The sequence below is a fragment of the Hemitrygon akajei genome, chromosome 6 (assembly GCF_048418815.1).
Source record: "Hemitrygon akajei chromosome 6, sHemAka1.3, whole genome shotgun sequence".
Lineage (NCBI taxonomy): Eukaryota > Metazoa > Chordata > Chondrichthyes > Myliobatiformes > Dasyatidae > Hemitrygon > Hemitrygon akajei.
The window spans coordinates 83,950,663-83,973,971 of NC_133129.1; the positions used below are offsets into that span (position 1 = coordinate 83,950,663).

General features: G+C 45.6%; 1 protein-coding gene across 2 annotated transcripts; it reads right to left on the reverse strand.

Moving 5' to 3' along the window:
• Window positions 1-14,111: 14,111 nt before the first annotated feature.
• On the reverse strand, window positions 14,112-22,951 carry LOC140729200 (uncharacterized). Of its 2 annotated transcripts, none has more exons than XM_073048698.1 (2): window positions 22,842-22,951; window positions 14,112-20,108 (listed from the first exon to the last, which is right to left on the reverse strand). In XM_073048698.1, exon 2 carries the CDS (start codon window positions 19,102-19,104, stop codon window positions 17,401-17,403), a length of 1,704 nt encoding a protein of 567 aa, XP_072904799.1. In that variant the 5' UTR covers window positions 19,105-20,108; window positions 22,842-22,951; the 3' UTR covers window positions 14,112-17,400. The 2 variants fall into 2 exon arrangements, with proteins under 2 accessions (XP_072904799.1, XP_072904797.1); XM_073048696.1 differs by having other exon boundaries at window positions 22,772-22,871.
• Window positions 22,952-23,309: the final 358 nt, after the last annotated feature.

A 23,309-nucleotide genomic window follows, 5' to 3' on the forward strand; every position in this document is an offset into this window, starting at 1 on the left:
CCGAGTTACGACGGCGCGATGAGCGTCCTCAGAAGACAATACCTGCGGCCGGTAAATACCGTCTATGCAAGACATCGCTTAGCGACGCAGCAGCAGTGGGCAGGAGAGTCGAGCACTTAGTATGTCCGAGCCCTACAGACACTCGTGCGGGCTTGCGATTGCTGGGGGCTGATGGCCAAACAGCATGCAGAGCTCCTAGTAAGGGATGCCTTTGTCACGGGGACCAGGTCAGTGTATGTGTGCCAGCAGTTGCTGGAACACGCTAATCTTACTTTATGTTCGGCGATTGAGCTGGCCGACACGCTGGAGGCTGCTCTGCACAACTCTGACGCTCTCCAGGCACGTGATCTCCCGATGGCCTCATGGACGCCGCAGACCCCGCAACCCACGGGTGAATCGACCACTGCTGCTGCCAGTCTCGACACCTCAGAAGTGTTACTTCTGCGGACTCGAGAAGCACCCCCGGAAACGCTGCCCGGCCCGAGAAGCTACCTGCTCCAGCTGCGGAAAGGAAGGCCACTTTGCAAAGGCCTGTAAGTCCAAACCGCAAGCGGGACTGAGCAGCACCGCGTGTGAGGCATGGGGGTTGCCATCTTGGCTGTCGCCATCTTGCCTGCATGCACGCCACCACCATGTGCGAGACATGGGGGCGGCCATCTTGGTCGGCGCCACCTCACACCGCCTACGACCCACGGGTGCTTACCGGGCACCCTACCGCGCCAGACCAAGACAGCGATTCAACTCTGGCCTCCGTAACCCTCAACCAAAGCGCTCCCCACCAGCTCACAAGGTCAATAATGGACATCCTGGTGGAGGCGAGCGGGACAAGCTGCCTGCTTGACACGGACAGCACAGAGAGTTTTATCCACCCGGACACGGTGCAGCGTTGCGGACTCATGACACGGCCGGTAAGCCAGAGGGTCGCTATGGCTTCTGGGTTGCATATAACAGACATCCATGGGAGTTGTGTAGCGACATAAGTGGTGCAGGGCACAGAATATCAATATTTTACTGGTCGTGCCTCAACTGTGTGCCCCTGTGCTATTGGGGCTCGACTTCCAGAGCCACCTGAAAAGTGTGACAATGGAGTATGACGGGCCCCTCCCACCAATCACTGTTGGAAATCCTCAGTTCTGTAAGAATATATCGCATACCCCGCTACTGACCCCCCCCACACACCAACCCGCACATCCCACCCAACATCATGCCAACAGCCGCACTACGGACACCACTTGCGGCCTCTCCACCCTCAAGATCCCTCCTCCACTGCTGTTCGCCAACCTGACCGCCGACTGTAAACCTGTGGCAACTAAAAGCAGGAGGTACAACGCGGGGGACAAAGCCTTCATTCAGTCGGAGGTGCAGCGGCTGCTCAGGGAGGGGATCAATGAGCCAAGCACAAGTCCTTGGAGGGCCCAGGTGGTTGTTGTTTAGAACGGGAAGGAAAATAGGATGGTCGTGGACTATAGCCAGACCATCAATAGGTTCACGCAGCTTGATGCGTACCCCCTACCCCACATCGCAGATATGGTCAACCAGATAGCTCAGTACAAGGTGTACTCGACCATAGAGCTGAAATCCGCTTATCATCAGCTCCCCATCTGCCCAGAGGACCGCCCCTACACCGCCTTCGAGGCGGGCGGCAGGCACTATCACTTCCTGCGCGTCCCCTTCGGTGTCACGAATGGTGTATCTGTCTTCCAGAGGGAAATGGACTGGATGGTGGACCAATGCCAACTGAAAGCCACATTCCCATATCTGGATAACATCACCATCTGCGGTCATGACTGGCAGGATCACGACAACAACCTCTGTAAATTTTTCCCAGTGGCCAAAGCTTTCAATCTTACTTATAACAAGGATAAGTGAGTGTTCAGAACTACCTGACTTGCTATCCTTGGGTGTGTCGTGGAGAACGGAGTCATTGGCCCTGACCCCGACTGTATGCGCCCCCCTGTTGTAATTCCCTCTTCCCAACACCCTCAGAGCCCTCAAAAGGTGCCTGGGATTCTTTTTGTATTACGCCCAATGGGTCCCTAACTACGCAGACAAGGCTCGCCCCCGGTCAAGTCCACCACATTTCCCCTCTCAGCCGAGGTCCGCGCAGCCTTCAGCCGCATTAAAGGGGACATCGCCAAAGCAGCAATGCATGCGGTGGATGAGACTATTCCCTTCCAAGTAGAGAGTGTCGCCTCCGACTTTGCGCCGGCTGCTACCCTCAACCAGGCGGGAAGACCGGTGGTGTTCTTCTCCCGTATCCTTCAAGGCCCTGAAATTTGGCACTCCGCGATGGAGAAAGAAGCCCAGGCCATAGTGGAAGCTATTAGGCACTGGAGGCACTATCTCGCTGGCAAAAAGTTCATCCTGCTGACTGACCAGCGCTCAGTCGTATTCATGTTTAGTAACCAACAGCGAGGCAAAATCAAAAATGATAAAATTTTGAGGTGGAGAATCGAACTCTCCACCTACAACTATGACATCATGTACAGGCCTGGGAAGCTCAATGAGCCCCCTGATGCCCTATCCCAGGGAACGTGTGCCAGCGCGCAGATCGACCAGCTATACGCCCTCCATGCACATCTTTGCCACCCGGGAGTCACCCGATTTTACCATTTCATGAAAGCCCGGAACCTGCCTTACTCCCTTGAGGACATCAGGACGATGACCAGGGACTGCCAAGTCTGCGCAGAGTGCAAACTGCACTTCTACCGACCTGAAAAGGCACAACTTATCAAGGCCACCCGCCCCTTTGAGCGACTGAGTGTCGACTTTAAGGGCCCCTTTCCCTCCACAGACCACAATGTGTACTCTCTTAACATAATCGACGAGTACTCACGGTTCCCCTTCGCCATCCCCTGCCCCGATACCACTACCACGTCAGTCATAAAAGCCCTGCGAAAGCTCTTCACTCTGTTCGGATACCCACAGTGACAGAGGGTCCTCGTTTATGAGTGACAAGTTGCGCCAATACCTGCTGGCTAGGGGTATTGCAACTAGTAGGACCATGAGCTATAATCCCCAGGGGAATGGACAGGTGGAGAAGGAGAATGACATGGTGTGGAAGGCCACACTCTTAGCCCTTAGGTCAAAGGGACTGCCGGTCTCTCGCTGGCAGGAGGTCCTTCCCGAGCCACTCCACACCATCCGCTCCCTGTTATGTATGTCCACCAATGCCACCCCTCATGAGCGACTCTTTTCTTTTCCCAGGAAGTCGACTACCGGGACCACCCTACCGGCTTGGCTGACATCCCCAGGGCCAGTGCTGCTCTGGAAACATGTGAGGAGCAATAAATACTCCCCGATGGTCGAGAGGGTTCACCTACTTCATGTGAACCCCCAGTATGCCTATGTGGTTTACCTGATGTGTGGGAGGACACGGTCTCCATCCGCGACCTGGTGCCCACAGGAGCACCAGACCCCTACCCTGAACACTCCATGGTGACTATTAAATCTGTACACACTGATATATATACCCATGAGACACTCCCTACACAGACTCCTCATGACACTCCCATACCGGGCGCCACGCACACACGAGGGATTACTGATGCCTAACGTGCTAGCACCTCAAGTCAGGCTGGAGCCAGCACAACCACCGTCGCCGGTGTAATCACCACCGGTGCTACATAGATCCCAGCGATGGACTCGACCGCCTGATAGACTTAGCCCGTAAATATACTTGTTTTAAATATTGTCAGTCACTTCACCCTGCGGGACTCTCTTTTTAAAAAAAGGAGGGGTGAATGTGGTAAACCATGTATATAGGTTGTAACACGAGTGAATCTGCAGATGCTGGAAATAAATAAAAACACAAAATGCTGGCAGAACTCAGCAGGCCAGACAGCATCTATGGGAAGAGGTAGTGACGACGTTTCGGGCCGAAACCCTTCATCAGGAGTGAAGTAACATGGGATGGTCAAGGGGGGATAAGAAGTGGGGGGAGGGATGAAGTAGAGAGCTGGGAAGTGATAGGCTGAAGGGAAATGGGCTAAGGGGAAGGTGGAGAATTATGGGAAATAAAAGAGAAAGAAAGGTAGGGCTGGGGGAGATTATAGTGAGGGGGGAAAAGAGAGAGACAGAGAACCAGACTAAAATTATAGATAGGGATGGGGTAAGGGGGGGCAGGGGTATCAACGGAGGTCTGTGAGTTGCATGTTCATGCCGACAGGTAGGAGGCTACCTAGGCGGGAGATAAGGTATTGCTCCATCAACCTGCGTGTGGCCTCATCTTGACGGTAGAGGAGGCCATGGACAGACATGTCGGAGTGGGAGTGGTCTGTGGAATTGAAGTGTGTGGCCACAGGGAGATCCCGCCACTGCTGGAGGACTGAGCGCCAGTGTTCGGTGAAACGGTCTCCCAGTCTGCGGCGGGTCCCCCCAATGTATAAATGGCCACATCGGGAGCACAGGATACAGTACATCACCCCAGTTGACTCGCAGGTGAAGTGGTGCCTCACCTGAAAGGACTGTCTGGGGCCTAGGATGGTGGTGAGGGAAGAAGTGTGGAGGCAGGTGTAGCACTTCTTCCATTTGCAGGAATAAGTGCCTGGAGGGAGGTTGGTGGGGAGGGATGGGGGGGGGGGGGGGGGATGAATGGACAAGGGAGTCGTGTAGGGAGCGATCCCTGTGGAAAGCCGAGAGTGCGGGGGGGGGGGGTGAGGATGTGTCTGGTGATGGGATCCCCTAGGAGGTGGTGGAAGTTACGGAGGATTATACAATGGATCTGTAGGCTGGTAGGGTGATAGGTGAGGACCAGGGGGACTCTATCCCTGGTGGGCTGGTGGGGGGATGGGGTGAGGGCAGAGGTGCGTGAAATACGGGAGACGTGATGGAGGGCAGAGTTGATAGTGGATGAAGGGAAGCCCCTTTCTTTAAAAAAGGAAGACATCTCCTTTGTCCTAGAATGAAAGGCCTCATCCTGAGAGCAGATGCGGTGGAGGCGGAGGAATTGAGAGAAAGGGATAGCATTTTTGCAGGAGACAGGGTGGGAGGAGGAATAGTCTAGGTAGCTGTGAGAGTCTGTAGGTTTGTAGTAGACATCGGTGGATAGGCTGTCTCCAGAGATAGAATCAGAAAGACCTAGAAATGGGAGGGAGTTGTCAGAAATAGACCAGGTGAATTTGAGGGCGGGGTGAAAGTTGGAGGTGAAGTTAATGAAGTCGATGAGCTCAGCATGTGTGCAGAAAGAAGCACCAATGCAGTTGTCGATATAACGTAAGAAAAGAGGAGGACAGATACCGGTGTAGGCTTGGAACATAGATTGCTCCACATATAGGTTGTAACTGGGTTGTCTGTCTGGACATGCCTGGACATGCCCCTCTGCTGACTGCTCCTGTGGCTCCTCCCACAGAGCCCTGAATAAAGGTGATTGTGTCATTGCTCCTCCCACTGTCCAGGAGGGACATACAGCATGGACATGGATCCATTTTACTGTTAATAAAAGCCTTTCAGTATTTACTTTACTTCCAGTCTTTTGGAATAATTGATAGTGCATCAATTTTATTAACAGTAATTTTAAGGCACGGAACATGTTCTGAAACCCGACAAGTTAGACCTCAACTCGCAAACACCTGAGGCTGGAAACACTTTTGAACTCTGGCTTCAGTATTTACTCTACTTCCAGTCTTTTGGAGTAATTGATAGTGCATCATGAAACAACCACCCTCTGAGTAAACAACCTTCCTCTAATATCCCCCTTGAACTTTTCACCCTTTACCTTAAAGCCATGTCCTCTTGTATTCAGCAGTGGTGTCCTGGGGAAGAGGTGCTGGCTGTCCAATCGATCTATTCCTCTTAATATCTTGTATACCTCTTTCATGTCTCCTCTCATCCTCCTTCTCTCCAGAGAGTAAAGCCCTAGCTCCCTTAATCTCTGATCATAATGCATACTTTCTAAACCAGGCAGCATCCTGGTAAATCTCCTCTGTACCCTTTCCAATGCTTCCACATCCTTCCTATAGTGAGACGACCAGAACTGGACACCAAGTGTGGCCTAACCAGAGTTTTATAGAGCTGCATCATTCCCACAACTCTTAAACTCTATCCCTCGACTTATGAAAGCTAACACTCCATAAGCTTTCTTAACTGCCCTATCTACCTGTGAGGCAACTTTCAAGGATCTGTGGACATGTATCCCCAGATCCCTCTGCTCCTCCACTCTTCCAAGTATCCTGCCATTTACTTTGTACTCTGCCTTGGAGTTTGTCCTTCCAAAATGTACCACCTCACACTTCTCTGGGTTGAACTCAATCTGCCACTTCTCAACCCACTTCTGCATCCTATCAATGTCCCTCTGCAATCTTTGACAATCCTCAACACTATCCACACCACCACCAATCTTTGTGTCGTCTGCAAACTTGCCAACCCACCCTTCTACCCCCACATCTAGGTCGTTAATAAAAATCACAAAAAGTAGAGATCCCAGAACCGATCTTTGTGGGACACCACTGGTCACAACCCTTCAATCCAAATGTACTCCCTCCACCAAGACCCTCTGCTTTCTGCAGGCAAGCCAATTCTGAATCAACCTGGCCAAATTTCCCTGGATCCCATGCCTTCTGACTTTCTGAATTAGCCTACCGTGTGGTACCTTGTCAAATGCCTTACTAAAATCCATGTAGATCACATCTACTGCACTACCCTCATCTATATACCTGGTCACCTCCTCAAAGAACTCTATCAGGCTTGTTAGACACAATCTGCCCTTCACAAAGCCATGCTGACTGTCTCTGATCAGACCATCATTCTCTAAATTTCTCATAAATTCTATCTCGAAGAATCTTTTCCAACAGCTTTCCCACCACAGACGTAAGGCTCACTGGTCTGTGATTACCCGGACTATCCCTACTACCTTTTTTGAACAAGGGGATAACATTCGCCTCCCTCCAATCCTCCAGTACCATTCCCGTGGACAACGAGGACATAAAGATCCTAGCCAGAAGCTCAGCAATCTCTTCCCTCACCTCGTGGAGCAGCCTAGGGAATATTCCATCAGGCCCCGGGGACATATCCATCCTAATATATTTTAACAACTCCAACACCTCTTCTCCCTTAATATCAACATGCTCCAGAACATCAACCTCACTCATATCGTCCTCACCGTCATCAAATTCCCTCTCATTGGTGAATACCGAAGAGAAGTATTCATTGAGGACCTCGCTCACTTCCACAGCCTCCAGGCACATCTTTCCACCTTTATCTCTAATCGGTCCTATCTTCATTCCTGTGAATCTTTTGTTCTTCACATAATTGAAGAATGCCTTGGGGTTTTCCTTTACCCTACTCACCAAGGCCTTCTCATGCCCCCTCTTCTTGCTCTCCTCAGCCCCTTCTTAAGCTCCTTTCTTGCTACCCTATATTCCTCAATAGACCCATCTGATCCTTGCTTCCTAAACCTCACATATACTGCCTTCTTCCATCTGACTAGATTGTCCACCTCACTTGTCACCTATGGTTCCTTCACCCTATCATTCTTTATCTTCCTCACTGGGACAAATTTATCCCTAACATCCTGCAAGAGATCCCTAAACATTGACCACACGTCCCTGTACGTTTCCCTGCAAAAACATCATCCCAATTCACACCTGCAAGTTCTAGCCTTACAGCCTCATAATTTGCCCTTCCCCAATTAAAAAATTTCCTGTCGTCTCTGATTCTATCCTTTTACATGATAATGTTAAAGGCCAGGGAGCGGTAATCACTATCCCCCAAATGCTCACCCACTGACAGATCTGTGACTTGACCCGGTTCGTTACCTAATACTAGATCTAGTATGGCATTCGCCCTAGTCAGCCTGTCAACATACTGTGACAGGAATCCGTCCTGGACACACTAACAAACTCTGCCCCGTCTAAACCATTGGAACTAATCAGGTGCCAATCAATATTAGGGAAGTTAGTCACCCATGATAACAACCCTCTTATTTTTGCACCTTTCCAAAATCTACTTCCCAATCTGCTCCTTGGTATCTCTGCTGCTACCGGGGGGCCTATAGAATACCCCCAGTAGAGTAACTGCTCCCTTCTTGTTCCTGACTTCTCCCCATGCTGACTCAAAAGAGGATCCTGCTACATTACCCACCCTTTCTGTAGCTGTAATAGTATCCCTGACCAGTAACGCCACCTCTCCTCCCCTTCCCCCCTCCTTTATCCCTTTTAAAGCACCAAAATCTGAGAATCCATTCCTGCCCTGGTGCCAGCCAAGTCTCTGTAATGGCCACTACATCATAATTCCATGTATGTATCCAAGCTCTCAGTTCATCACCTTTGTTCCTAATTCTTCTTGCATTGAAGTACACACACTTTAACCCTTCTACCTTACTACCTGTACACCCTTTATTCTGTTTCTCTTTCCTCAAAGCCTCTTTGAGGATAGGACTACTGAGTCTTTCAAAATGCAGAAGACTTGGAGTATGCTTTATGACTATGGAGTATGGTACACGTTGATACCAATGACAGAAGTAGAAAAAGGAAGGTGGTCCTGAAGAGAGAATTCAGTGAGTTGGGTAGGAAGCTGAAAAGCAGGACCTCCAGGGTAGTAATGTCAGGATTGCTGCCTGTGCCACGTGATAATGAGCGCATGAAGAGCATGATCGGGCATTTTAATGCATGGCTGAGAGACTGGTGTAGGGGGCAGGCCTTTGGGTTCCTGGATCATTGGGGCCTCTTCTGGGAGAGGTACAACCTGTACAAAAAGGATGGGTTACACCTGAACCCAAAGGGGTCCAATGTCCTAGCAGGTAAGTTTAATAAAGCTGTTAGGGAGGGTTTAAACTAATTTGACAGGGGGGTGGGGACCAGAATGATAGGGCTGAGGAAGGTGAAAACAGAATTAAATCAAAGATAGTGTGCAACAGAGATGATAGAAAGGACAGGCAGGAGATGAGGGAGGCATAATCACAGCCAGTGGGGTGAGTTATAGGACAAAAGAGGTGAGGTGCAGTTAAAACAAAAAGCAACAAATACTGGACTGAAAGTGTTATATTTGAATGCACACAGCATAAGAAATTAAATGGACGATCTTGAAATTCAGCTACAGTTTGGCAAGTATGACGTTGTGAACATCTCTGAAACTTGGCTAAAGGATGGCTGCCATTGGGAGCTGAACATCCAAAGATATATGGTGTATCAGAAAGATAGGTTAGTAGGTAGAGGGGCCCTGTGTATAAGAAATTATATTAAATCATTAGAAAGGGCTGACATGGGATCATAAGGTGTAGAGTCTCTACGGGCTGAGATAAGAAATGGCAAGGGTAAAAGTACCATAATGGCAGTTGTATACAGGCCTCCAAACAGCAGACGGGATGTGGATTACAAATTACAGCAGGAGATAGAAAAAGCAGGGTATAGTGCACAGTGAGGAAGGTTGCGAGATCTGGACCAGCTGGAAAAATGGCAAATGGAATTTATTTATTGTTGCCATACAGTGCAGAGTAAGCCCTTCAGCCGCTTCCTGCTGTGCCACTCAGCAATCTATAATTTATCCCTAGCCTAATCATGGGGCAATTTACAATGACCAATTAACCTCCCAACCGGTACTTCTTTGGAAACCATGGAAAGGTTAAAGGAATCATGAGGGGAACGTTCTTCACTCAGAGGGTCGATTTATGTCCTGAACTTTGGATTCCACCACCATTAAGAGAATCTGTCAACCATCTTTTGCAATCCAATGTGTCCTATATAGTGTATTCTGGGCCAGTTAATCATTTGTTCATCTGTGATACAGAGTTCAACGTTGTTTCTATAATTCCAGTTGCCAGATTTACTGTATATATTGCTGGTACTTCTTTTATTTCCTTTATTTCTTCCCATGCTGCTTCTTTTACAATTTTCTCCGTGAATGCATTTCCACAGCTTACACTTGTAGCCATTTTGAAGTGGCTTTTTCATTTTAACACAGCAATTTTTCAGCAGTTGTATGTCATCCATAAGATCTTGTACTAGTTGGCCATTCTTGATTGGGGTCCTGCAGCAATTAGAAACCTCTTTGTCTCTATATGTTTCTAAAATCATGAACAACTCCAAAAGCTTATCAAAAATCAGTATAGATATCAGGCGATCATCCTCCTTCCAATTTACAGGCTTCAATCAAAGCTTTTAGTTTTGTCCTATGCACGGAGGTACAAGGAAGCTTTTTAAAAGCTATTATTAATGCTTTTTGAGATAGTGATTTAGATGCATATCATATTTTTTACTGAGTTAAGTATTGTATGTACCGTAGATTCCAGACTACAGAGCGCACCTGATTAAAAGCCGCTGGCTCTAATTTTAGAAATAAAATCAATTTTTTACTTGTAAAGGCCGCACCGGATTTTAGGCCGCACTGGATTTTCGGCCGCAGGTGTCCCACGTTGTAATATGAGATATTTACACAGAAAGATATTACACGTGAGGATTTTTTAACTTTTAATTAAATCCATATGGTAACAAAAACAAATACATATTGCAAATGCTTTTTTTCGAACCGTGCCCGTAACGCGGCTACTTTTAAATATACGTTGCGTATACTTCTTTACTGAACAACATTCCAATATCTCATAACGACTGGTAAAAAATATATATACTGCAGCCTACCAGGAAAAGTTATTGATCGCCTTTAACTTAAAAGCAGCGTTTTCGCTCCGCCGCTCGACCCCTTCCTTCCCGTTTATCGCAAACTGGTATCCCACAAGACGCGGCGAAACCGGGTGTGACGTCATAGCATCCCGCGATGTAGTACAGAAAACAAATATAGTTAAAACTCTTCTAACTTTAACTAGAAAATGAATTACTAAGCGAAAATATTATAAACTAAATAACTGCCATAAAGGCAGCACAATGCTTTTCTTCGAGTGTTTTCCATGTTGATGAGGGTGAGTACAAATGACTGATTTACAATAATTTAATTGTGAAAGTGCGCTTGATTTATCGTACAATTTCATTGGACCTCTGTGAACTACTCATCAATTTTATTGGTCTACTGTTACGAGGCAAAATGTTTACGAGGCGGCATGAAAAAAATAATGTATTAGCCGCTCTGAATTAAAGGCCGCAGAGTTCAAAGCTGTTCAAAATGTGGGAAAAAAGTAGCGGCTTAAAATCCGGAATCTACGGTAATTAGTTTTGCTACAACAAGTGTATGGGACATTGGAAAAAAAAAGTTGAATTTCCCCATGGGGATGAATAAAGTATCTATCTATCTATCTATCTATCTATCTATCTATCTAATCATGTTTCCAGAAGCCAGCACTTCAGTTCAGAAACAACCATTTGAACTCCTGTTTCAAACGTTGATGAGTCATTTCTGTACAGAATCAGATCTTTGATCAGGGTTTCTTAATGCAGATGCAGTACACAATGTCACCTTTAAAGTTTAAAATGTGTTCTGTTATTCTTCATTAGGAGTCTGAGTACTTATTGTCCTTCAGCAGGTTGTTGAGTGGTTAAGCAATAGTTGATAATCTGCCACGAGCTTGTCAATACATTGAATCACAATCAGGTTTATCACGAGCACGTGCTGCGAAATTTGTTATCTTAGCAGCAACAGTTAATGCAATACATAATATTAAAAAAAGAATAATTATAAATAAATAAATCACATCATACATATATTGAATAGATTAAAAATCGTACAAAAACAGAAATAATATATATTTAAAAAGTGAGGTAGTGTTCTAGGGGATAATGTCCATTTAGGAATCAGATAATAGAGGGATAAGAAGCTGTTCCTGAATCATTGAGTGTGTGCCTTCAGGCTTCGGTACCTCCTACCTGATGGTAACAGTGAGAACAGGGCATGCCCTGGGTGCTGGAGGGCCCTGATAATGGAATCTTCCTTTATGAGACACCTCTCCTTGAAGATGTTCTGGGCACTTTGTAGGCTAGTACACAGGATAAAGCCAACTAAATTTACAACCCTCTGCAGCTTCTTTCAAGTCCTGTGCATTAGCTCCCCATACCAGACAGTGACACAGCCTGTCAGAATGATTAACAATGGTTTCATCTTCATTCCAATATGTCTACACTCCCTTGGTCTTTACTGGAGTAAGCTGTGACAATGCTTTCAATCTTATTGTGTCATCACTGCCATCCTGACTTGAGTTGCTAGGGGTCGGTGCAGGTTCTATGTCAGGTCCCTCCAGTAATTCCCGAGTTCAAATGGTGTCACTGTCTTGGAGGACTCTTTGATGTAGGTTGTAATCCCTCAGAGTTCAAATGGTGAAACTGTTTAGGGAGTCTGTCTGATGATTCCCTGGGCAGAGCGCTAACAGTATCATCACCAGTGGGGCCTTCCCCTTGAAGTGGCGACTGTGCTTTCAATTTGTTTCTAAGATTAACACATTTTGATTGAATTAAAAACATAAGGGATTCTGCAGATGCTGGAAATTTAAAGCTACACAAACGCAGTTCTACCAGCATTTTGTGTCTGTGACTTCAATTACCATCTTGTTCTGATGAAGAGTCTCGGCCTGAAACGTCGACAGTGCTTCTCCTTATAGATGCTGCCTGGCTTGCTGTGTTCCACCAACATTTTGTGTGTGTTGTTGTTTGAATTTCCAGCATCTGCAGATTTCCTCGTGTTTGACCATCTTGTTCTTTACATTTTGCTGTCCTATCTTGCTGTTTTTGTAGCTTATTGCAAGTTGGCCATTTCTTTCCGTTAGTGAATACTTTCCTCGTCTTGTTAACTTTCACTCTCTCACAGTTGATCAAACCAAACAGTCTTATCTCTGAATCAGTAGAGTCATTTTCCAGACTTACACATGACTTCTTCATAAACTTACCATTTTAGGTATTTTTCATCCACTTTTTCATTAACTTCATACAGCTTAAATGTTTTATCCAAGTAGGAGTTTTCATAAGGTTTCACAAATTTCTTTGGATCTTAATTCATTCATACTTTTTATTAATTTGACCATTAGCTCATTTTAACAGTTTGCAGTTGAAATTCTAACATGTTGTTCTGCAACCCAAATTTAATACATTCCTGCTAGCATGTAGAATTTATTTTTTTGTCTTATTGGTTTGCATATTTATTTGGTGTTTTACCAGTTTTTACATGGCTCTATCAGCATTCGTATCTTTTTTTAACAGATTTTCTTTTAAACAAGGCAGCAGTCATCAATCCTAATTTACATTTTATGATGTAAAAGCCAGAACTAGAACCAAAAGATCATATAGGAGCAGAGTTATGCCATTTGATCCATGGAGTCTACTCCACCATTTCATTAAAGCTGATCTCCCTGTAACCCTTCATGCCCTGACTGATCATGAATCTTCCGAACCTTTGCCTTAAATACCTGTATACCCAAACACTTAGCCCCACAACCATCTGTGGCAATCGATGCAGCTATAAAGAAGGCAAAAGAGTGATGGTATTTCATTATGAGCTTGAGGAGATTTGGTATGTCACTGAAACACTCAGAAATTTCTACAGATGTACCGTGCAGAGCATTCTAACTGGTGCATCACAGTCTGGTATGGCGTGGGAGCTACTGCACAGGAACAAAGTAAGCTGCAGAGAGTTGTAAAATTAGACAGCTCCACATTGGACACTACCCTTTGTAGTATCCAAGACATCTTCAATGAGCAGTGCTTCAAAAAGGAGGCATCTCTCATTAAGGATCCCAACACCCTGGGCACTGCTTCTTCTCATTGTTACCATCAGAAACAATGATCAGGTACAGAATCCTGAAAGCACACATTCAGAGATTCAGGAACAGCTTCTTCCCCTATGCTATCTGATTTCCCAATGCACATTGAACCCATGAACAGTTACCTCACTATTTTTTTATTTCTGCTTTTGTACTACATATTTAACTATTAAAATATATATATACTGACCGTAATTTAGTGTTTTTCTAGATTTATCATGTATTGCGTTGTGCTGCCGCTAAGTTTCACAACATATGCCAATGATATTAAACCTGATTCTGATGGAATTCCAAAGAAACTAGTTCTTATTTTCCCAATAATTTGGAAGATAAAAGAATGTTCTTACCCCTTTTGTTGCACACCAAAAATTCTCCATTTGTCTGGGATTGTGCCGAGTTTTAAATCCTGTCAACCATGCCAAATGACAGACTTCGGTGTTTAAATCAAGGCTTTTTTGAAATCAATAATGAAGCATAAAACTTGTTGCTTCAGGATAGTTTTATTAAAAGTTGATAGAACAGGAAAGGAGCAGTAACAAGGTCTCCTACTTGAAGAGGGAAATCAAAGATATGGCACCCAGCATAAAACAACTACTTTTATACTCAAAGAGAAGAAAAATTCCATTCAAATTTATAGATACCATTAATGCAATTAGAAAGTACTTAGTGAACATTGCCTTAAAAATCAACCTATCAGAAAACACTTAGTCACTTAATGAAGTACAAAAAAGCTCCAGAATTATATTTTTATATCACACTGTTATGCATATAAAAATGGCTTTGTCAAAGGCAGGTCATGCCTTATGAGACTGATTTAATTTTTTGAGGATGTGACTAAACACATTGATGAAGGTAGAGCAGTAGATGTAGTGTATATGGATTTCAGCAAGGCATTTGATAATGTACCCTGTGCAAGGCTTATTGGGAAAGTAAAGGGTTATGGGATCCAAGGGGACATTGCTTTGTGGATCCAGAACTGGTTTGCCCACAGAAGGCAGAGTGGTTGTAGACAGTTAATATTCTGCATGCAGTTTGGTGACCAGTGATGTGCCTCAGGGATCTGTTCTGGGACCCCTATTCTTTGTGATTTTTATAAACGACCTGGATGAGGAAGTGGAGGAACATACACAAAATGCTGGTGGAACACAGCAGGTCAGGCAGCTTCTCCCTATAGATGCTGCCTGGCCTGCTGTGTTCCACCAGCATTTTCTGTGTGTTGCTTGAATTTCCAGCATCTGCAGATTTCCTCGAGGAAGTGGAGTGATCGGTTAGTAAATTTGCTGATGACACAAAGGTTGCAGATGTTGTGGATAGTGTGGAGAGCTGTCAAAGGTTGCAGTGGGACATTGACAGGATGCAAAACTGGGCTGAGAGTTGGCAGATGGAGTTCAACCCAGATAAGTGTGAAATGGTTCATTTCGGTAGGTCAAATATCATGGCAGAATATAGTATTAATGGTAAGAATCTTGGCAATGTGTTGGATCAGAGGGATCTTGGGGTCCAAGTCCATAGGACACTCAAAGCTGCTACGCAGATTGACTCTGTGGTTAAAAAGGCATATGGTGCATTGGCCTTCATCAATCGTGAGATTGAGTTTAGGAGCCGACGGGTAATGTTGTAGCTATATAGGACCCTGGACAGACCCCACTTGGGAGTCCTGTGCTCAATTCTGGTCGCCTCACCACAGGAAGGATGTGGAAACCATAGAAAGGGTGCAGAGGAGATTTACAAGGATGTTGCCTGGATTGGGGAACATGCCTTTTTAAAATAGGTTGAGTGAACTTGGCCTTTTCTCCTTGGAGTGACGGAGGATGAGATGTGACTTGATAGAAGTGTATAAGATGATGAGAGGCATTGATCGTGTGGATAGTCAAGAGGCTTTTTCCCGGGGCTGAAATGGCTACCACAAGAGGGCCCAATTTTAAGGTGCCTGGAAGTAGGTTCAGAGGAGATGTCAGGGAGTTTTTTTATGCAGAGTGGTGAGTGCATGTAATGGGCTGCCAGCGACGGTGGTGGATACGATAAGAGTTTTCAAGAGACTCCTGGACAGGTACATGGAGATTAGAAAAAATAGAGGGCTATGGGTAACTCTTGGTAATATCTAAGGTAGGGACATGTTCGGCATAGCTTTGTGGGCCAAAGGGCCTGTGTTGTGCTGTAGGTTTTCTATGTTTCTAAACACTACTTAAAATATAAGCAGATAATTAATAGTTAAACTGTAAAGAAAATGAGAATTAAAATTAAACAGTCAGATCCAACAGACTCTCAACACCTGTGCACTCGATTCACACTAAAAGTACACTGTGATGCTGAGATTTCTGGGTAAGAACAATGCCAGTGAAAGTGTTCACAAGCATTGCCTCCCTTCTGCCAATTGGCAACAATACTGTCAACATTTTTATGAGAATTCAGCAAGTGCCCACAGGTAATAAACTCATTATCAACAGGCAGTGTTTCAACAGACAAAGTCAACCTTTTTATTCAATCAACTGCCAAATGTTGCTACCCGCCCCCCATTTCCCTGCTCCTGATGTGCTCTTACCCCTACCACTGCCCACAGCCCCAACATCTACCCTGTGCTGACCATCTCTGGTTTCTGACCTGCTCCATTAAACATCCAACTTGTTGTCCAAATTCAGCTTTCAGACTTTGTAGGACAGTATTTTAACAACCCGGCTTGTGACACGCAACCCTTCAGAAGCAGTGAAAATTACCCATAACTTTGACATGAACAGGGAATAAGGAGGTTAACTTCCAATGTCATTTACCCTTGGCTGAGAGATTTGAGGGACAAAACCCAGGTCAGACATAACTACACTCAGCAGGAAATGTAAACCTCTTCACCCACTGATCACCACAGGGAGAGCAAGAGGTGAATGCAGCAATAGATTTAAAAGGACTGTTGTGGAATTGAAACACTGACAGGAACCAGCTGGGCTGAGTTGACTCTTTACTGTGCACTGGATCTGTTGTAAATTCAGTAGGTACCTGAGACAGAGTTTAAAATAGAACTGATTTATTTCTCACTGATCCAGAATACTAAACTCCAGTCCCATAAAAGGTGAGCATCAGTAGAAGAAACTACTCTCCTGCCCAGTGACCAGGTTGCAGCACTGGGTATGATGAGCAGCAGCAATAATTGCAGAGGTCAATAATAAATCACTTTTGAACTTGCCTCTGGAGTCACCATCTGTGATGATTAAATATCCATCACGTAGCTTACGTAAACATTTTCCCCAGTGTGAACTCAGTAAAGCGCCACAATTGTGGATGAGCATGTGAATCCCTTCCCATGTTCAGAATCTATCCCAGAGTAAATTCACTGTTGTGTCTTCAAGTGGACTGAGTGTATCCCTTCCTACATTCAGAGCTGTTGAACAGCATCTCCTCATTGTGAACTCGCTTATGTTCCTTCAGATGAGATGACTGAGTTAATCCCTTCCCACAGTCTGAGGAGGTGATTGGCCTCTCCCCAGTGTGAACTGATTGGTGTACCTGTAACTTGAATCACTGATGAATCCCCATATAGAACAGGTGAATGGCCTCCTCTCAGTGTGTACACACTGGTGTGTCTGCAGGTGGGATAACTGAGTGAATCCCTTCTCAAATTCAGAGCAAGTGAATGGCTTCTCCCCAGTGTGAACTGACTGGTTTGCCTGTAGGATGCAGAACTGAGTGAATCCCTTCCCACACAGAACAAGTGAATGGCTTCTCCCCAATTTGAACTGACTGGTATGCCTCTTGGTTGCATTAACTGAGTGAACCCCTTCTCACACAGAACAGGTGAATGGCTTCTCCCCAGTGTGAACTCGCTGATGTTCCTTCAGTTGAGATGACCGAGTGTATTGTTTCCCACAGTCTGAGCAAGTGAATGGCCTTTCCCCACTGTGAACTTGCTGATGTACTTTCAAGACTGATGACTGAGTGAATCCCTTCCCACAGTCTGAGCAGGTGAATGGCCTCTCCCCACTGTGAACTCTCTGGTGTCTCTGTAGCGTGAATGAATGCGCGAATGTCTTCCCACAGTCTGAGCAGGTGAATGGTTTCTCCCCAGTGTGAACTCGCTGGTGTCTCTGTAGTGTGGATGAGTGTGCGAATGCCTTCCCACAGTCTGAGCAGGTGAACGGCCTCTCCCCAGTGTGAACTAACTGGTGTATCAGTAGGTGAGATGACCGAGTGAATCCCTTTCCACATTCAGAGCAGGGGAATGGCCTCTCCCCAGTGTGAACCAACTGGTGTTTCTGCAGATTTGACGAATGAGTGAAGTTCTTCCCACAGTATGAGCAGGTGAATGACTTCTCCCCAGTGTGAACTCGCTGGTGTACTTTCAAGTCTGATGATCGAGTGAATTCCTTCCCACAATCTGAGCAGGTGAACGGTTTCTCTCCAGTGTGAACTCGCCGATGTTCATTCAGGTGACATGACTGAGTGAATGCCTTCCCACATACAGAGCAAATGAACGGCCTCTCCCCAGTGTGAACTCGGTAATGTGACACAAGTGTAGATGACTGAGTGAATCCCTTCCCACATTCAGAGCAGGTGAATGGTTTCTCTCCAGTGTGAACTCGCTGGTGTCTCTGTAGTGTGTATGAGTCTGTGAATGCCTTCCTACATTCTGAGCAGATGAATGGTTTCTCTCCAGTGTGAAGTCGCTGATGTACTTTCAGTTCAGATGACCGAGTGAATTCCTTCCCACAATCTAAACAGGTGAATGGTTTCTCTCTAGTGTGAACTCGTTGATGTTCCTTCAGTTGCCATGACTGAGAGAATCCAATCCCACATTCAGAGCAGGTGAACGGCCTCTCCCCAGTGTGAACTCGGTAATGTGACACAAGGGTAGATGACTGAGTGAATCCCTTCCCACATTCAGAGCAGGTGAATGGTTTCTCCCCAGTGTGAACTCGCCGGTGTGTCTGTAGGTGGGATTTCTGAGTGAATCCCTTCCCACAGTCTGAGCAGGTGAATGGCCTCTCTCCAGTGTGAAGTCGCTGGTGTCTCTGTAGCATGGATGAGTCAGTGAATGCCTTCCCACAGTCAGAGCAGCTGAATGGTTTCTCCCCAGTGTGCACTTGCTGGTGTCTCTGTAGTGTGGATGAGTGTGTGAACGCCTTCCCACAGTCTAAGCAGGTGAATGGCCTCTCCCCAGTGTGAACTCGCTGATGTACTTTCAACTCTGATGACCGAGTGAATTCCTTCCCACAATCTGAACAGGTGAAAAGTTTCTCTCCAGTGTGAACTCGCTGATGTTCCTTCAGTTGCCATGACTGAGAGAAACTAATCCCACATTCAGAGCAGGTGAACGGCCTCTCCCCAGTATGAATTCGGTAATGTGACACAAGGTTGGATTTCTGAGTGAATCCCTTCCCACATTTGGAGCAGGTGAATGGTTTCTCTCCAGTGTGAACTCGCTGGTGTCTTTGTAGTGTGGATGAGTGTGTGAATACCTTCCCACAGTCTGTGCAGGTTAACGGCATCCTCCTAGTGTGAACTGACTGGTGTGCCAGTAGTAAAGACAATGAAATGAATCCCGTTCCACACACAGAAAAAGACAAATGTCCTCTCTCACCTATGAACCCACTGGTGTACCAACAGCTGAAATGACTGAATGTATCCCTTCCCAGTCTGAGCAGGTGAATGGCCTTTCCTCAGTGTGAGCTGCTTGCTGGGTTTATAGTGAGATGACTGAGTGAAAGATTTCTCACATTCAGAGTAGATGTAAAGCTTCTAATGAGTATGAACTCACTCATGTGTCAGCTATTCAAAGGACCGAGTGAAGCTCTTCCGACATACAGAACAGTTGAGCGATCTCTCTCCCTGGTGAACTCAGTGGTGTGTCCAAGATGGGATGAGTGACTGAATCTCTTCCCACGGTCTGAGCAAGTCAGTGTTCTCTCACTGGTAAATTTTCTGATATATCTTCTGATATCTTCTGATATATCTTCTGATATATCTTCAGCATCATTGCTTCCCAAGGTCAAAACACGTGGAGCATTTCATTACGGTGTGAATTGCTAATGTATCTTCAGGCTGGATGACTGAGTAGATCCCCTCCCACACACAGAGCAGGTGAATGGTATTTTTCGCACTGTGAACTCACTGGTGTGTTTGCAGGTAAGCTGTGAGTAAATCCCTTCATACAGTGAGAGAAGAAGAATGATATCTCACTGCAATCAATTTTCTAGCAAATCAGAAAGTCAGATGTCAGGCGTTTCGAATCCCTTGCATAATCAATGCAGTTGAAAACTGACCTCCAGTGAATAAATGCTGGAGCACCCTGGTTCCAGTGGGTTACACTGAGTTACAACAGAAAAGGTCACTTCAGACACAAAGTACGTTTCCAGCTGGGTTGAGACACATACTCATCTTGGTGTTGCCAAGAAGATATCTGGTCACTCGTTAAATATCTGGACAGAAACAGCAAAACAGATGTGGTGTTGTGTTTGAGGTTCCCATACTCAAATTTTCTGCCATTTCTAACCTGTAAAAATATTTGCAAAACACATCAATGGGTGAAGGAGAATATTTCAGGTGAGATTTTAGTCTGTGGTGAGCTCTGACATCACATTGTTACCAAGTTCAACTCAAGTTGGAGGAATTCCCCATCTTCTAACTGGCCACAGATCATGCATCCTGACTCACCATCTGATTGTATCCCTGTCCATACCAGAATGGGCATTTCTGCCCTTCATCAATCTGTGACTTGAGACTTTGTCTCTCTCCATTAGTATTATCTCAAACTCTGGTCATGTCCCACAGTGCTACAAAGAGTACTTGATAATACATTTCTGATCCTAGAGATTTTCTAATTAGTCTGATCCCCTCCCCCCAGTTGATTGGCAGGGGTGAACCTCACAATGGCAATGACAATGAATATGGTGAGGAGGGCAGTAGTCTTTCTCACCGGAGTGTGACAATTTTGTGATGTGGAACCTACAGGTCAGTTGTTACTTAGGTCAAAGGTATAATATCATTTATGTACCCAGAGAGAATGGTAGAAAACAAGTTCCCGTGTAGAGAAAGGTACAGAACAGTCAGAGATATAAGTAAAAGTGATTTTCAAAAGATCCAGATCATTCAGGAGGCTGAGGGAGTGACAGAGAGAACATATAAAGAGGTAGTTACCCCCAAGGTGCAGGACACCGGAAACTGGGTGACAGGAAGGGAAAAGGGGATAAACGGCCCTCAACACAGATATACCACTTTGGAGGGGATGACCTAGCAGAGAAATCTCACAGCAGTCAGGTCCTTGTGACTCAGAAGGGAAGTGGGATAACAGACGAGCTGCGGTGATAGGAGTTTCGTTAGTTAGGGGAACAGGAAAGAGGTTCTGTGGACAAGAATGTGATTCTTGGATGGCATGTTGCCTCCCAGGTGCCACAGTGCAGGACACCTTGACATTGAGTCCTCAGCTTTCTTTAGTGAAATGCTGAATACCCTGAGGTCATGGTCCAAGCAGGTACCAATGACATAGGTAGGAAGAGTGATGAGGTTCTGCAAAGTGAATTCAGAGAGTTAATGCAAGTTAAAGGTCAAGACTCTAGGATTGCCAACTCAGGATTGCTGGCCATGCCAAATTTTAGTGAGGCTAGAAGTAGGGAAATTATACAGTTTAATACGTGGCTGAGGAATTGCTGTAGGAGGGAGGGCATAAGATTTTTGGATCACAGGGCTCTCTTTTGGGGAAGGCGGGACCTGTACAGAAGAGACAATTTGCACTTGAACTGGAGGGAAACTAATCTCCTAGTGGGAAGGTTCGCTAATGCTGCACAGTGGAGATTAAACTAGCGTTGCAGGGGTATGGGAACCAGAGTGTCAGAACAGTTAGTGGAGTGGTTGAGGAGACAGATGTTGTTACCACCTCAGGCAAAGTCAGGAATGAGAAAGTTGAGCATGTTGTGACTAATATCCTGACCGGTGTAAGAAGTATCATTGGAAAAGTGGATGAGCTCAGGCATGGTTCAACACCTAGAATTATGACGTTGTAGCCATTAGTGAGACTTGGTTGCGGGAGGGGCAGGACTGGCAGCTCAATGTCTCAGAGTTCTGTTGTTTTGGACATGAGCGGGAGGGATGGACTTACTAGTCAGGAAAACTGTCATGGCAGTGTTCAGTCAGGACAGCCTGGAACTCTCAACCACATCTCAACCATTATGGGTAGAATTGTGAAATAAGAAAATATGACCATGGGGCTATATTACAGACCATCCAACAGTCCGAGGAACAAATTGCAGAGAGATTGCAGATTGTTACAAGGAATATAAGATTGTTATCGTTGGTGATTTCAACTTTCCACATACTTACTCCGAATTCCATAATGTAAATGGAGTATATGGGATAGTGTTTGTTAGATGCGTCCAGGTAAGTTTTATTAATCACTACATAGAGACCCCCATGAGAGTGTGTGGCACTGGATATGTTAAGAGCAAAATGATGGCAAGGAACAAAATTGATCCCCTGGAAGATCAGAATAGTAATCCATGTGTGGAGCCAAAAGAGATGGGGTGAAATCTTTTTTTTTGCATTTGTATTTACTCAGTAGATGGACACAGAGTCTATATCAATGTTTGAGAGAAGTTTGGATAAGTACATGGATAGTAAGGGTATGCAGAGTTTCAGTCCCGGTTCAGTTCAATGGGAGTAAGCAGTTTGCGGACTAGAATGGCCGAAGAGCCTGATGGTGTGCTCTACTTTCTCTGACTCTGAAGGAAGGAATGATTTTTTTTCTTTTTTTCTCAGACGTCACTGATACTTAATTCACTAGAAGGTAGTTTATTCATCTGAGATTTACTCGGAGCTAAAATATAGTTCCTAATCCTTGGATTTAGATAGCTCGAACTCGACAGTGACTGGGAGAACCATCCGCTCCCATTTGTTCCATCTGCACTTCCAAACGGACACGGACTAGCGGGATATGTACTGGATATGGTCACCCATGGCTGCCTCTTTACCCAGAAACCCTCACGAATGAGATCTCGGTCTAGCAGTCACAGTCCTAGCAATGCGCATGCGCCATAGACAGCGCCATCACTTTGGTTCATCAGCCGAAAGCTGCCGGAGTCCCGGATACAGATCGTGCAGCTGAGAGAGGAAAAGGATCGGGACTGTCCCGGGGTGCAGCGCCACAGTGTGTCCGAAACTCACAGAAATCGCCCCTCAGTCGTACTGTGGACGCCGATGCCGACGAAATCCCCGCCCGCAACCCTGTTCGTACCTTCTCTCTGTCCTCCTGAGGGTCTTGTTCACTCAGCGCATGTGCGATTTCGAGAAAGATCTGCGACCCTCACGCCTGCGCATTTGATCGTCTGATCACCAGCGGCAAATTCTGAAGCGCAGAGGTGTCTGGGTAACTGAGGTGATTGTACATGTCTGCAAGCTCCGGTTACCCTGTGCCATATGGCTCAAAAACCAGTTAGTGTTCTTATGTAGAGCACTCTGAGGGGACTTTAACTCAATATCAACAGGTATTCAGTGTGTCAGATGTCAAAATTGAACCCACTTACAAATACAAACAGAAAACACGAGATTCTGCAGATGCTGAAAATTAGAGCCACACACAGAAAGTTCTGGAGGAACTCAGCAGGACAGGCAGAATCTAAGCAGCATTTTGCAGAAATAATTATTTTTTCAATCAATCAGTTTCCAAATGTTGCTAATCTTTCATTGATAGCTACATACTCCT